Source organism: Rhinoraja longicauda, chromosome 9 (assembly GCF_053455715.1).
Source record: "Rhinoraja longicauda isolate Sanriku21f chromosome 9, sRhiLon1.1, whole genome shotgun sequence".
Taxonomy (NCBI): Eukaryota; Metazoa; Chordata; class Chondrichthyes; order Rajiformes; family Arhynchobatidae; genus Rhinoraja; species Rhinoraja longicauda.
The window spans coordinates 1,943,434-1,958,333 of NC_135961.1; the positions used below are offsets into that span (position 1 = coordinate 1,943,434).

General features: G+C 46.7%; 1 protein-coding gene across 7 annotated transcripts in view; it reads right to left on the bottom strand.

Annotated features, from left to right (window-relative positions):
- Positions 1-9,963: 9,963 nt before the first annotated feature.
- Positions 9,964-14,900, bottom strand: part of LOC144596441 (utrophin-like) — a 401,591-nt gene continuing 396,654 nt past the window's right edge. For all 7 annotated transcript variants that reach the window (XM_078404693.1, XM_078404692.1, XM_078404691.1 and 4 more), the window contains 2 exons: positions 14,071-14,157; positions 9,964-11,150 (listed from right to left, as the gene is read on the bottom strand). In XM_078404693.1, coding sequence (XP_078260819.1) covers positions 11,110-11,150; positions 14,071-14,157 — 128 coding nt within the window. In that variant the 3' untranslated portion in view covers positions 9,964-11,109. The remainder of the gene's footprint in view (positions 11,151-14,070; positions 14,158-14,900) is intronic.

Below are 14,900 nucleotides of genomic sequence, written 5' to 3' on the forward strand. Positions count from 1 at the left end.
TACAGGTACACAAGTCCTTGAAGGCAGCAGGACAGGTGGACAGGGTGGTCAAAAAGGCATATGGGTTACTGGCCTTCATTAGCCGGGGCATCGAATATAAAAGTAGTGGGGTAATGATGGAATTGTACAGAACACTGGTGAGGCCACAGCTGGAGTATTGTGTACAGTTCTGGTCACCACATTATAGAAAGGGTGTGATAGCTTTGGAGAGGGTGCAGAGGAGATTCACCAGGATGCTGCCAGGGATGAAGGGCCTCGGCTATGAGGAGAGACTGAGCAGACTGGGGTTGTTTTCCCTGGAGCAGAGAAGGCTGAGAGGGGACATGATCGAGGTGTACAAGATCATGAGGGGCATAGATAAGGTAGATGGCGGGGAACTTCTTCCACTGGTGGAAGGTTCAACAACGAGGGGACATAGATACAGGGTAAGGGGAGGGAGGTTTCGGGGGGATGTGAGAAAGAACCTTTTCACCCAGAGGGTGGTTGGAGTCTGGAACTCACTGCTTGGGGTGGTGGTGGAGGCGGGAACACTCACAACGTTTAAGAGGCATTTGGATGGGCACTTGAAATGCTACAACATTCAGGGCTACGGTCCGAATGCGGGAAAATGGGATTAAAATTAGACTGTGTTTGGTAACGGGCGGCACGGACACGATGGGCCGATGGGCCGAAGGGCCTCTTTCTGTGCTGTAGGACTCTATGACTCTAACATCGGCAGATCCAGCTTCGATCCCCACTACGGGTGCTGTCTGTACGGAGTTTGTACGTTCTCCCCGTGACCTGCGTGGGTTTTCTCCGAGATCTTCGCTTTCCTCCCACACTCCAAAGACGTGCAGGTTTGTAGGTTAATTGGCTTGGTATAATTGTAAACAAATTGTCCCTTGTGTGTGCAGGATAGTGTTAGTGTGCGGGGATCGCTGGTCGGTGCGGACCTGGTGGGCTGACGTGCTGTATCTCTAAACTAAACTAAACCTCCAGCCTTTCAACCATCCTCACGTCTGCATTGGATCACATCCCCCTGCCAATCTGGTTTAAATTTGCTCCCCCCTCTTATCTTCCTGCTGGTCACCATCTAGTTTCTGCTCTGTGGCTGTGACCTCCTCTGTAGTCCTGTCCACAGTACTGTAATAAAATAACTGCAGATGCTGGTACAAATCAAAGGTATTTATTTCACAAAATGCTGGAGTAACTCAGCAGGTCAGGCAGCATCTCAGGAGAGAGGGAATGGGTGACGTTTCGGGTCGAGACCCTTCTTCAGACTGATGTCAGGGGGGCGGGACAAAGGAAGGATATAGGTGGAGACAGGAAGATAGTGGGAGAAGTGTAGACCATCCCCCACAAGGATGGTCTCGAAGCCCTCCGTTTCTTCCTCGACCGTAGAACCAGCCAATCCCCATCGACCAACACTCTCCTCCGCCTAGCAGAGCTGGTTCTTACCCTCAACAACTTCTCCTTTGACTCCTCCCACTTCCTCCAAACCAGAGGCGTAGCTATGGGCACTCGCATGGGCCCTAGCTACGCCTGCCTCTTTGTCGGGTACGTCGAACAATCCCTGTTCCAGACGTACACTGGTCCCATCCCCGAACTCTACCTCCGCTACATCGACGACTGCATTGGTGCTACCTCTTGCACCCATGCAGAACTCACTGACTTCATACACTTCACTTCCAATTTCCATCCTGCCCTTAAATATACCTGGACTATCTCCGACATCTCCCTCCCGTTTCTGGACCTCACCATCTCCATCACAGGAGACAGACTGGTGACGGACATTTACTATAAACCCACTGACTCGCACAGTTATCTGGACTACACTTCTTCCCACCCGGTCCCCTGCAAAAAGTCTATCCCCTACTCCCAATTCCTCCGTCTACGCCGCATCTGCGCCCGGGATGAGGTGTTTCACACTAGGGCTTCCGAGATGTCCTTATTCTTCAGGAAACGGGGCTTCCCCTCCTCCATTATAGATGAGGCTCTCACTAGGGTCTCTTCTACATCCCGCAGCTCCGCTCTTGCTCCCCCTCCCCCCATTCGTAACAAGGACAGAATCCCCCTCGTTCTCACCTTCCACCCCACCAGCCAGCGGATCCAACAAATCATCCGCCAACATTCCCGTCACCTACAACGGGACCCCACCACTGGCCATATCTTCCCATCTCCTCCCCTTTCTGCGTTCCGCAGAGACCGTTCCCTCCGTAACTCCCTGGTCCACTCGTCCCTTCCTACCCAAACCACCCCAACCCCGGGCACTTTCCCCTGCAACCGCACGAGATGCAACACCTGTCCCTTTACCTCCCCCCTCAACTCCATCCAAGGACCCAAACAGTCTTTCCAGGTGAGACAGAGGTTCACCTGCACCTCCTCCAACCTCATCTATTGCAGCCTGCTCTAGATGTCAACTTATTTACATCGGCGAAACCAAACGCAGGCTCGGCGATCGTTTCGCTCAACACCTTCGCTCAGTCCACCTTAACCAACCTGATCTCCCGGTGGCTCAGCACTTCAACTCCCTCTCCCATTCCCAATCTGACCTTTCTGTCCTGGGCCTCCTCCAGTGTCATAGTGAGGCCCAGCGCAAATTGGAGGAACAGCACCTCATATTTCACTTGGGTAGTTTGCACCCCAGCGGTATGAACATTGACTTCTGTAACTTCAGATAGTCCCTGCTTTCCCTCTCTATCCCCTCCCCCCCCAGTTCTTCCACTCGTCTTCCTGTCTCCGACTACATTCTATCTTTGTCCCGCCCCCTCCCCTGACATCAGTCTGAAGAAGGGTCTCGACCCGAAACATCACCCATTCCTTCTCTCCTGAGATGCTGCCTGACCTGCTGAGTTACTCCAGCACTTTGTGTCTACCACATGAAAATGATTTCTACTTTACTGCGGGCAGACTATTTAGGAATGGCCAACACAGAGAAGCTATGTTCCACTCAATTGACTTTATTTAAGCGGATCCTAACAATAGCCTGTTGTACACTAGTTTACTAAAATGTAAGTCATGGCAGTGAATGGCTGGAAGCATTCATTTGCTTGTTTATCCTTCTGGGGAAAAGTTATTGGCAACACTATGAAAGGTCCTTCCTGCACCAATCTCGACTGACATTTCTAACAGAGTAGATGTGTTATAGTCAATTGACATTATTTAATACAGTGGTGGCACGGTGGTGCAGCGGTAGAGTTACTGCCTTACAGCACCAGAGACTCAGGTTTGATCTTGTGTACGGGTGCCATCTGTACGGAGTTTGTACGTTCTCCCCGTGACCTGCCTGGGTTTTTCTCTGAGATCGGTTTCCTCCCACACTCCAAAGACGTACAGGTTTGTAGGTTGTAGGAAGGAACTGCAGATGCTGGTTTAAACTGAAGATAGACACACAATGCTGGAGTAACTCAGCGGGACAGGCAGCATCTCTGGAGAGAAGGAATGGGTGATGTTTCGGGTCGAGACATTCTGAAGGGTCTCGACCTGAAACGTCACCCATTCTTTCTCTCCAGAGATGCTGGTTGTCTCGCTGAGTTACTCCAGCATTTTGTGTCTACTTTCAGGTTTGTAGGTTAATTGGCTTGGTATAAATGTAAAATTGTGTGTGGGGTAGTGTTAGTGTGCAGGGATCGCTGGTCGGTGCGGAGTCGGTGGGCTGAAGGGCCTGTTTCCACGCTGTATCGCTAAACTAAACTAAACACGACAGCCTGTTGTAAATTAGTGTAGTATTTGTAAGATGGTGTTGAATCGATTGGAAATTGTTATTTGTTTGTATATCCTTCCATCTGCAGCTCGTGGCTGACCATGTGAGGGACCTGGAGATGTGACTGGACCATCTTGGCACTGCCCTGAAGACTGACAGGGCCCTAGTCAGGACTATAGACGTGGTCAGAGCCACAGTGCAGAAACTACATGGTGGCCAGCTTTAGAAATATCCACTGATGGCCTCTACAGCCTTCTGTGGCAAAGATCTCCACAGATTCACCATCCTCTGACTGAAGACATTTCTCCTTATCTTCCTTAAAGAATATCCTTTAATTCTGAGGCTATGACCTCTGGTCCTAGACTCTTCCACTAGAAACATAGAAAATAGGTGAAGGAGGAGGCCATTTGGCCCTTCGAGCCAGCACCGCCATTCATTGTGATCATGGCTGATCATCCACAATCAGTAACCCGTGCCTGCCTTCTCCCCATATCCCTTGATTCCACTAGCCCCTAGAGCTCTATCTAACTCTCTTTTAAATTCATCCAGTGAATCGGCCTCCACTGCCCTCTGTGGCAGAGAATTCCACAAATTCACAACTCTCTGGGTGAAAAAGTTCCTTCTCACCTCAGTTTTAAATGGCCTCCCCTTTATTCTTAGACTGTGGCCCCTGGTTCTGGACTCCCCCAACATTGGGAACATTTTTCCTGCATCTAGCTTGTCCAGTCCTTTCAGAATTTTATACTTTTCTATAAGATCCCCTCTCATCCTTCTAAACTCCAGCGAGTACAGGCCCCGACAAACGCTCATCATCGGTTAACCCACTCATTCCTGGGATCATTCTCGTAAACCTTCTCTGGACCCTCTACAGAGCCAACACATCCTTCCTCTGATATGGGGCCCAAAATTGCTCACAATATTCCAAATGCGGCCTGACCAGCACCTTATAGAGACTCATTTGTCCCTTGTGTGTGTAAGGTAGTGTTAGCGCGCAGGCTTTACTGGACGGGTGGATTCGGTTGGCCATCGGGCCTGCTTCCACGCTGTATCCCTAAACTACACAGAGAAGCGGTTACATTCAATAGACCTTCACAATAGCCTGTTTGTACATTAGTGAATTGATTGGAAGCATATTTACAATCTGTAGAAACTTTCTGGGAAAAGTTATCGCCAGTAGAATGAAAACCCATTGTCCTCATTGTGAGCAATCCAGTTTAAGAATAAGGGGTAGGCCATTTAGAACTGAGATAAGGAAAAACTTTTTCAGTCAGAGAGTTGTGAATCTGTGGAATTCTCTGCCTCAGAAGGCAGTGGAGGCCAATTCATATCATATCATCATATATATATACAGCCGGAAACAGGCCTTTCCGGCCCACCAAGTCCGTGCCGCCCAGCGATCCCCGTACATTAACACTATCCTACACCCACTAGGGACAATTTTTACATTTACCCAGCCAATTAACCTACATACCTGTACGTCTTTGGAGTGTGGGAGGAAACCGAAGATCTCGGAGAAAACCCACGCAGGTCACGGGGAGAACGTACAAACTCCTTACAGTGCAGCACCCGTAGTCAGGATCGAACCTGAGTCTCCGGCGCTGCATTCGCTGTAAAGCAGCAACTCTACCGCTGCGCTACCGTGCCGCCATCTCTGAATGCATTCAAGAGAGAGCTAGGTAGAGCTCTTAAGGATAGTGGAGTCAGGGGGTATGGGGAGAAGGCAGGAACGGGGTACTGATTGAGAATGATCAGCCATGATCACATTGAATGGCGGTGCTGGCTCGAAGGGCCGAATGACCTCCTCCTGCACCTATTGTCTATAAGCAATGACACATCAGAAAAGCTGTGTTGTATTCAATTGGCATTATTTAAGCAGACCGTCACAACAGAGTGTTGTAAACTACTTTAGTATATGTAATTAATGGTGTTATATCAATTAGAAGCATTGGTGTGCTTGTATAACCTTCTGGGAAGTTATTGCCAATGGTTTGTGCAATATATCTACTTACTGCAAGCTGTCTATTGAGGAATTGCCAACACAGAGACCATATGATACAATAATTTGGCATTAATTAAGCGGACTGTAACAATAGCCTGTTGTTCACTATATATGTTGAACGGATTGGAAGCATTCCAATGTTTCAAGCGTTTCACTTGTATATCCTTCCGAGGAACTGTTATTGCCAACGATATGAAAGAGAAATTCTCCTTCCTGCAATAATCTAGCTTGGCATTTCCAACAGAGAGAAGCTATGTTACATTCAATTGGCATTATTTAAGCAGACCTTCACAATAGACCAGTTGTAAACTAATTTAGTATTTGAAACTCATGGTGTTGAATCGATTGGAAACTTTTATTTGTCTATATATCCTTCCAATGAAAAGTTAGTACCAATCATACCGTCCAGTGGCCTTGACATCCACCATCACGATGTTTTGAGAGGCTAGTTATGGAACTCATTAAATCCAGTCTACCCAGTGGCCTTGACCCACTGCAGTTCACCCACTACCACAACAGGTTCACGGACGATGCCATCGCCCTGGCACTACCCTCATCCCCAGAACATCTGGATAAGAGAGACACCTAGGTCAGACTCATATTCATAGACTACAGCTCTGCCTTTAACACCATTAAACCATCCAAGCTCATCTCCAAACCCGCGTGGCCTGGGGTCAGCACTCATCTCTGCCACTGGATCGTCGACTTCCTGACCAACAGACCCCAATCAGTGAGGATAGGGGACACATCATCCTCCACGATAATCCTCAACACTGGTGCTCTGCAAGGCTGCTTTCTCAGCCCCCTTCACCACTCCTTGTACACGTGACTGATCAGCCTTGTACAAGTCTGATCCATGCTCAAATTCGCAGGCGACACCACCATTGCGGGCCGGATATCAAATAACGATGAGACGGAGCACAGGGAGGAGATTGAGAAGCTTGTGTCCTGGTGTCGAGACAACAACCTTTGTCTCAATGTCAGCAAGACAGTGGAGATGGTGACGGGCTTCAGGACGTGAAGCGGTACGCACGCCCCAGTTTGCATCGACAGCGCCGAAGAAGAGATAGTTCAAAACTTCAAATTCCTTCAATATTCAGTCACCCATATTGAAGCAACGACCAAGAAAGCTTCTACTTCCTGAGGCTTAGGAAGTTTGGCATGTTCTCTACAACTCTCACCAACTTCTACAGATGCACCACAGAAAGCATTTTATCAGGATGCCTCACAGCTTGGTGTGGGAACAGCTCCATCCCAAGATGGCAAGACATTGCAGGGAATTGTGGACCCAGCACAGCCCACACACGAGGGACAATTCCAACCAGGGCTCCCGCAATTTCCTCTCTAGTTTCCCACAATGTCCTCGGATATATCTGATCAGGCCCTGGAGATTTGTCTACCTTCAAACACGACAGTACCTTCAGTACTTCTTCGACCGAAACACTGACTGCTCTCAAGACACTTCCAGTGACTGCTCCAATAATACAGAGGAGAAATACTCATTGAGGACCTTGCCCATCTCCTGTGGCTCCACACAGAGGTGACCGCTTTGATTCCTGAGAGGTCCCACTCTCTCTCTAGTTACCCTTTCCCCCCTTATGTATTTATAAAATCTTTTGGGATTGTCCTTAATGCTACCCGCCAGAGCTATCTCCTGGCCCCTTTTTGCCCTTCTGATTTCCTTTTTTTAGTTTACTCCTTAGTTCCCGAAACTTCTCCAGGGATGCACTTGATCCCAGCTGTCTAGATCTGTCCCAAGCATCCTTCTTGTTTTTGACTAATGTCTCAATTTCCCTGGTCAGCCAAGCTTCCTTACGTTTGCCTGCTTTGCCCTTCACTCTAACGGGGACGTACACATCCTGAGCTTTCCTCAGTACACTTTTTAAAACATCCCACTTGGCTAATGTTCCTTTCCCCTCTGATAACCTGCTCCAGTCAACTTGAGCGAGACCTTCTCTCGTACCCTCAAAGTTGGCCTTACCCCAGTTGAGCATTTTAACACGTGGACCCTCTCAGTCCCTATCCATAACTATCTTAAACCTAAACAACTGTGGTTACTGGTCCCAAAAGGCTCCTCCACACACACTTCATTAACTTGCCCTTCCCAATTTCCCAACACTAGATCCAGCGTTGGCCACTCACGTGAGCGGGCCTCCACATACTGCTTAAGAAAACCCTCCTGAACACTGTTGAGGAATTGCAGCCCATCTAAACCCTTCACTCTATGATTTTCCCAGTCTATGTTGGGAAAGTTAAAATCCCCGACTACAACAACCTTATTTGACCTGCAGCTGTCTGCAATCACCCGGCACATTTGTTCTTCTAATTCCCGTTGACAACATGGGTATCTGTAGTACACCCCCAACAAGGTGATCATCCCTTTCTTGTTCCTCAGCTCCACCCATAGAGCCTGACTAGACGAACCGTCCGTAATGTCACCTCAGAACAGTCGTGACATCCTCCTTAACCAACAATGCAACCCCCCCTCCTCTTTTCTCCTCACCCCCGTCTCTCCTGAAGCTCCTGTACCCCGGAACGTTGAGCTGCCAGTCCTGCCCCTCCCTTAACCAGGTTTCAGTCATGGCTACAACGTCCCAGTTGCTCGTACCTGTCCACGCCCTAAGCTCATCTGCCTTACCCGTCAGGCCCCTTGCATTAAAATACGTGCAGTTTAAAGCAACCCTCCTTCCTCGTTCTCCGCCTTTCACCTGCCTATTCTGTCCACTAACCTTTCCCACACCACCCTCCATACCAACTTCTAGCCTCTCACGTGCCTCTGTCCTACACGAGATCCCACGCCCCTGCCAATCTAGTTTAAACGCTCCCCGGGACCTGCCTGGGTTTTCTCTAGGACCTCCGGTTTCCTCCCACACTCCAAAGACATACAGGTTTGTAGGTTAATTGGCTCGATATAATTGTAAATTGTCCCTAGTGTGTGTGGGATAGTGTTAGTGTGCGGGGATCGCTGGGCGGCGCGGACTTGGTGTGACGAAGGGCCTGTTTCTGCGCTGTATCTCTAAACTCCAACTGAGTTTCATCAGAAGCCCTGACTGGAATAAGAGGAAAGTTAGTGGACTGAATGCAGTTGTTAATGATGATGTTAATAAGTCACCTACACAAATGAATCTACACTAATGATAGGGCAAAAGGGTGCAGTATGAAGGGGAAAATGTTACTTGGACATTTTGGAATTGTAGTGCTTGGGGTTGGCTCCCTGGAGATCAAAGGGGAGAGACACAAATGCCTTGAAGTGGGTCTGCAGAACCCATAACTGTAATATGTGCAGATCAACATTGTATGGTTTGGTTATATGGGTGTTCAACTCAATTTTCCTGGGCCACAACTGCCGAAGAGGACATAGAGATAATGGGAGCAGGATATGCAGCTTAGTTTTTTTGTTTCGCTTAGCGATACAGCGTGGAAACCGGCCCTTCGGCCCACCGGGTCCGCGCCGACCAGCGATCCCCGCACATTAACACTATCCTACACCCACTAGGGGCAATTTTTACATTTACCAAGCCAATTAACCTACATACCTGGAGTGTGGGAGGAAACCGAAGATCTCGGAGAAAACCCACGCAGGTCACGGTGAGAACGTACAAACTCCGTACAGACAGCACCCGTAGTCGGGATGGAACCCGGGTCTCTGACGCTGCATTCGCTGTAAGGCAGCAACTCTACTGCTGTGTAATGAAATGGTCGCTTCTGGCTCTCTGACAAAGAGAATAGATTAAAGTATGTTCATTAAGCAAGAGATAACAAAACATTTCCTGTCAACTGTTAAGGATGGTTTGTTTAAAAGCTGAGATCAAACAGTTCACTGGAGTTTAGAAGGATGAGAGGGGAACTTATAGAAACATATATAAATTCTTAAGAGATTGGACAGGCTAGATGCAGGAAAAATGTTCCCGATGTTGGGGGGAGTCCAGAACCAGGAGTCACAGTTTAAGAATAAAGGGGTAGGCCATTTAGGACTGAGATGAGGAAAAACGTTTTCACCCAGAGAGTTGTGAATCTGTGGAATTCTCTGCCACAGAAGGCAGTGGAGGCCAATTCACTGGATGTTTTCAAGGGAGAGTAAGATTTAGCTCTTCGGGCTAACAGAATCAAGGGATATGGAAGGAAAGCAGGAACGGGGTACTAATTTTGGACGATCAGCCATGACCATATTGAATGGCGGTGCTGACTCAAAGGGCCGAATGGCCTACTCCACAGAAACCATAGAAACATTTTCTATGTTTCTATTATCAAGAACAACTATGGGTTTTTTTGTTAACACCATTGTACTATTTTATTCACTCACTTGATACGAAAGCTTTTCTTCAAGAGAACACACAAAGGCCACAAAGCAATCCACATGAATACTGAGAGAGAAATGAAAAGGCTGTTTACTTTTTTTGGCATTAATTTTATTTTTGAATGAATCATGTAGTGAGTGGTGTGAGGTGCGATCTGGACCACATATAGACGATATACCTAGAACACCCCATTGTGCCTCATGTGTTAAAATACAATGTCAATTATAGAACAAAGAGGGTGAGAAAGTTTACATTCTAGTAGTAGAGTCTACCTTATGAGGAATGATTCTATTATTCAGGTGAGTGCTTTGTTGCTTTATGTAGCATGTTCTGCTGATCTTCATTAATTTGTTTGCAAGATAATGAAATAAAAATAAAAACTCCAACTAGTCACGACTAACCCTCCTGCTATTTGGTATGCTGCAAGTGAAAGCTTTAAATGCAGTGTGTAAGAATGATTATGAAGGGAGGAGGCTTTGAGGTAGACAGGTGGTCATGGCTTAACATTGCTTCAATACATTAAAATATTTTTTCCTATTCATAAAATTTGCTTGGGCATAAATCCTTACATTCCGATGCATATTTGCAAGACTTTGGCAGAACGTAAGAAAAACGAAGAAGGGTCCCGACCCGAAATGTCACCTACTCCCTCTCCAGAGACGCTGCCTGACCCGCTGAGTTACTCCAGTTTTTGTGTCTGTCTTCAAAAAGAATCTACTTTCTTCAGGGAACTTTCAGAGTCACTTTTGTAAGGCAATTTTCTAAGAGGCTGGTGTTAGTGTCATTTTTTAAAAAAACATCGTAAAATGCACATACAATTTGTGAATGTATCATCAATATTCTTCCACACCATGAGTAAAAAGTGGTATAAAGTTCTCCTCCTGAAATGGTGTGTGTTTGTACAAATAATGTTCTTTTTCTTTGCAGAGTCCAACATTTTACATTTCATTATTATTTTACAATTGCATAGCAAAAGCAAAGAACAGGTAATAGTTAAAACTACTCGGACTGGATGTGCAGAGCTAACTTCCTTCAGTAAGATAGACTTCTGGAATTAATTATTATATTCAGGTCCAATATAGTTTTCTTTTTTTTCCAAAACTTCTTGTTCATTGCAGGAGATGGTCATCTCAGTGTTTCTGGTGAGGGGGACATTTTGCTGCATCATTATCTGCAGAATACAATAAAGCATTGTTATGCTACCAAATACCAAACCTACCACTGCCATTTGTGTCTTGTACTTTTTTAGATTAGATTAACAGGCCCTCTTGGCCCACCAGGTCCGCGCCGATCAGCGATCCCCACACATTAACACTATCCTATGCCCACTAGGGACTGCAGATGCTGGAATCGTGTGCAAAATAGTGGGTCAGGCAGCATCTCCGGAGAACATGCATAGGTGACACTTCGGGTCGAGACCCTTCTTCAGACTGATTGTAGTCGGGGCAGAAAGCTGCAAACAAGGCGGGGGCGAAATAAAGTCTGCAAAGTGATAGGTGGATACAGGTGAGGGGGGGTTGATTGGTAGATGGGTGGACCAAGGCTAGAGATGAAAAGGGGACAAAAGGGTGTCAGTTGTGGAAAGAGGTGTGAAATATAATGCCGGGGGGGGGCGTAGAAAGCGATGGGCTGGCAAAGATGGGGTGGGTTAATGGGAGAAGTGTGTGCATACAGAGGTGGGGGGCACAGAAAAGATAGGGGAGTCGGGGTGTTAGTTAAAATTGGAGAGCTCAATGTTCACACTATTTGATCGTGTGACTTTGATTGAGTTTAATGAGGGGAAGAAACTGAAAGCAAGACTGTAGGAGAGTGCCATAACCATACCCTACATCTGACTTTACTCAGATAGGCACAGACACAAAATAAAACAGCTCATAGATCAGTGGTGAGTCTATCAGCCAAGTCGGTTTATTAAAGGCTTTACACTGGAAAACAGAACGAGGAGACCCAAACTGCTTCCATAAGCCATAGTAACTACAGCATTTTTATATCCTCATGACACAATGGTTACTTGTGGAGTTGAAATAAAACATTATTCAATGTCTCTGTAACCTTCCCCAGAGTTAACTTTAATCTTACGTTTCCTGTTGTTTTGAAAATATTCCATATATCTAACACATTTTTACCACAAATGTGTTAGATAGAGCTCTAGGGGCTAGCGGAATCAAGGGATATGGGGAGAAGGCAGGCACAGGTTACTGATTGTGGATGATCAGCCATGATCACAATGAATGGCGGTCCTGGCTTGAAGGGCCGAATGGCCGCCTCCTGCACCTATTTTCTATGTTTCTATGTGAATGTCAATGTCCCTGTAGGGAGGATTGATTCACTCGTTAAAGAGGTCGTTCGTTAACCTTTGGGGGACTTGCCTGCTAAACAGAGCGACAAAGAGTAGGTGCAGTCTCAAGATTGCAAACAGATAAGAACCTAGACAGAACTGCAAACATCTATCCCCCCTCAATAGATAAGCCTGATGTCCTATGTTGGCCATTTTTCCCATCATGCTTCCCCAGTGTGTGAGCCCTAGGGTTAACCATATAATAACCTACTCATCTTCCTTATCATTTTTTAAATTCCCGACAACAGGGTAGATAGTCAGAACCTTTCTCTCATGGGAGGAAATGTCAAAGACTAGAGGCCATAGTTACACAGCGAGAGGAGTAAAGTTGAAAGGATGCGTGCGGTGTAAGCTATTGTTCACACATAGGGCATGCCAGGAAGATGCTGGAGGCAGATACGTTGATGGTGTCCAAGAGGCTTTTAGACAGGCACATGGACATGCAGAGAATGGAGGGATATGGATCATGCACAGACAGATGATCAGTTTATCGGGGCATCGTGTTCAGCACAGACATTATGGGCCGAAGGACCTGTTATAGAGTCATCCAGCGTGGAAACAGGCCCTTCGGCCCAACATGCCCACACCAGCCTATATGTCCCAGCTGCACTAGTCCCACCTGCCTGCGTTTGGTCCATATCCCACCAAACCTGTCCTATCCATGTAACCATCTAACTGTTTCTTAAACGTTGGGATAGTCCCAGCCTCAACTACCTCCTCTGGCAGCTTGTTCCGTACACCCACCACCCTCTGTGTGAAAAAGTTGCCCCTCAGAGTCCAATGAAATCTTTTCCACTTCATCTTAAACCTATGTCCTCTGGACCTCAGTTCACCTCCTCTGGGCTCTGTGCATCTGCCCGAACTATTCCTCTCATGATTTTATATGCCTTTATAAGATCATCCCTCATCATCCTGCGCTCCAAGGAATAGAGTCCCAGCTTACTCAACCTCTCCTGATAGCTCAGACCCTCTAGTCCTGGCAACATCCTTGTAAAACTTCTCAGCTTGACAACATCTTTCCTATAACATGGTGCCCAGAACTGAACACAATACTCTAAATGTGATCTCACCAATGTCTTGTATGACTGCAACATGACCTCCCAACTTCTATAGAAGGGTCTTGACCCGAAACGTCACTCATTCCTTCTCTCCAGAGATGCTGCCTGTCCCAATAGACAATAGGTGCAGGAGGAGGCCATTCGGCCCTTCGAGCCAGCACCGCCATTCAATGTGATCATGGCTGATCATTCTCAATCAGTACCCCGTTCCTGCCTTCTCCCCATACCCCCTGACTCCACTATCCTTAAGAGCTCTATCTAGCTCTCTCTTGAATGCATTCAGAAAATTGGCCTCCACTGCCTTCTGAGGCAGAGAATTCTACAGATTCACAACTCTCTGACTAAAAAGTTTTTCCTCATCTCAGTTCTAAATGGCCTACCCCTTATTCTTAAACTGTGGCCCCTTGTTCTGGACTCCCCCAACATTGGGAACATGTTTCCTGCCTCTAACGTGTCCAACCCCTTAATAATCTGATGCATTTCGATAAGATCCCCTCTCATCCTTCTAAATTTCAGTGTATACAAGCCTAGTCGCTCCAGTCTTTCAACATACGACAGTCCCGCTGAATTACTCCAGTGTTTTGTGTCTATTTTCTATACTCAATACTCTGGATGATGAAGGCCAATGTTCCTGTGCTGAGCAGCTCAAAATTCTGAACAAGCTATTTTTGTTTGGGATCCATCAGTGTACTTACAGCAGCAGCCGGGGAAGGAACTATTAATTTTATCCATGACATCCGTGAGGTCTGTACTCGTGTCCTGGGGCGGAATCAATAATTCATCTGGAATCAGGACATGGAGATGAAAACATTTAGAAGACCCATACATCGACAAATTAAAGTAACCACCTCTAATAAGAAGGTATTTATTCACAAAATGCTGGAGTAACTCAGCGGGTCAGGCAGCATCTCAGGAGAGAAGGAATGGGTGACGTTTCGGGTCGAGACCCTTCTTCAGTCTGACTTATTTATTCAGTGAATAAATACCTTCGATTTGTACCAGCATCTGCAGTTATTTTCCTACACTTCTAATATGGAGATGTACAGCATACCCTAATATAACAGACAACTTTTACGATTCCAAATGCAAATTGCAATATTTGAAGTTTTTGGAAGCTTTCTGGTGAATGAGGAGCTGGTACAATGATTATATATATGTGCCTGAGAGCTGATGGTTCAGGTTTTTGGATCAGTGGGATCTCTTTTGGGACAAATACAGTGTATTTTGGTTGGTGGCAAATACAGTCGCCAAAGAGAGGAAGACAAACACAAACAGCTGGAGTAACTCAGCAGGTCAGGCAGCATCTCTGGAGAGACGGAATGGGTGACGTTTCGGGTCGAGATCCTTCTTCAGACTGGTTAGCGATAAGGGAAACGAGTGCTCCCGTTTCCTCTCACACTCGAAAGACGTACAGGTTTTTGGGTTCATTGACATTAGTAACTTTGTCCCTCGTGTGTGTAGGATTAGTGTTAGTGGGCCAAAGGGCCTGTTTCCTCGCTGTATCTCTAAACTAAACAAATTGGGA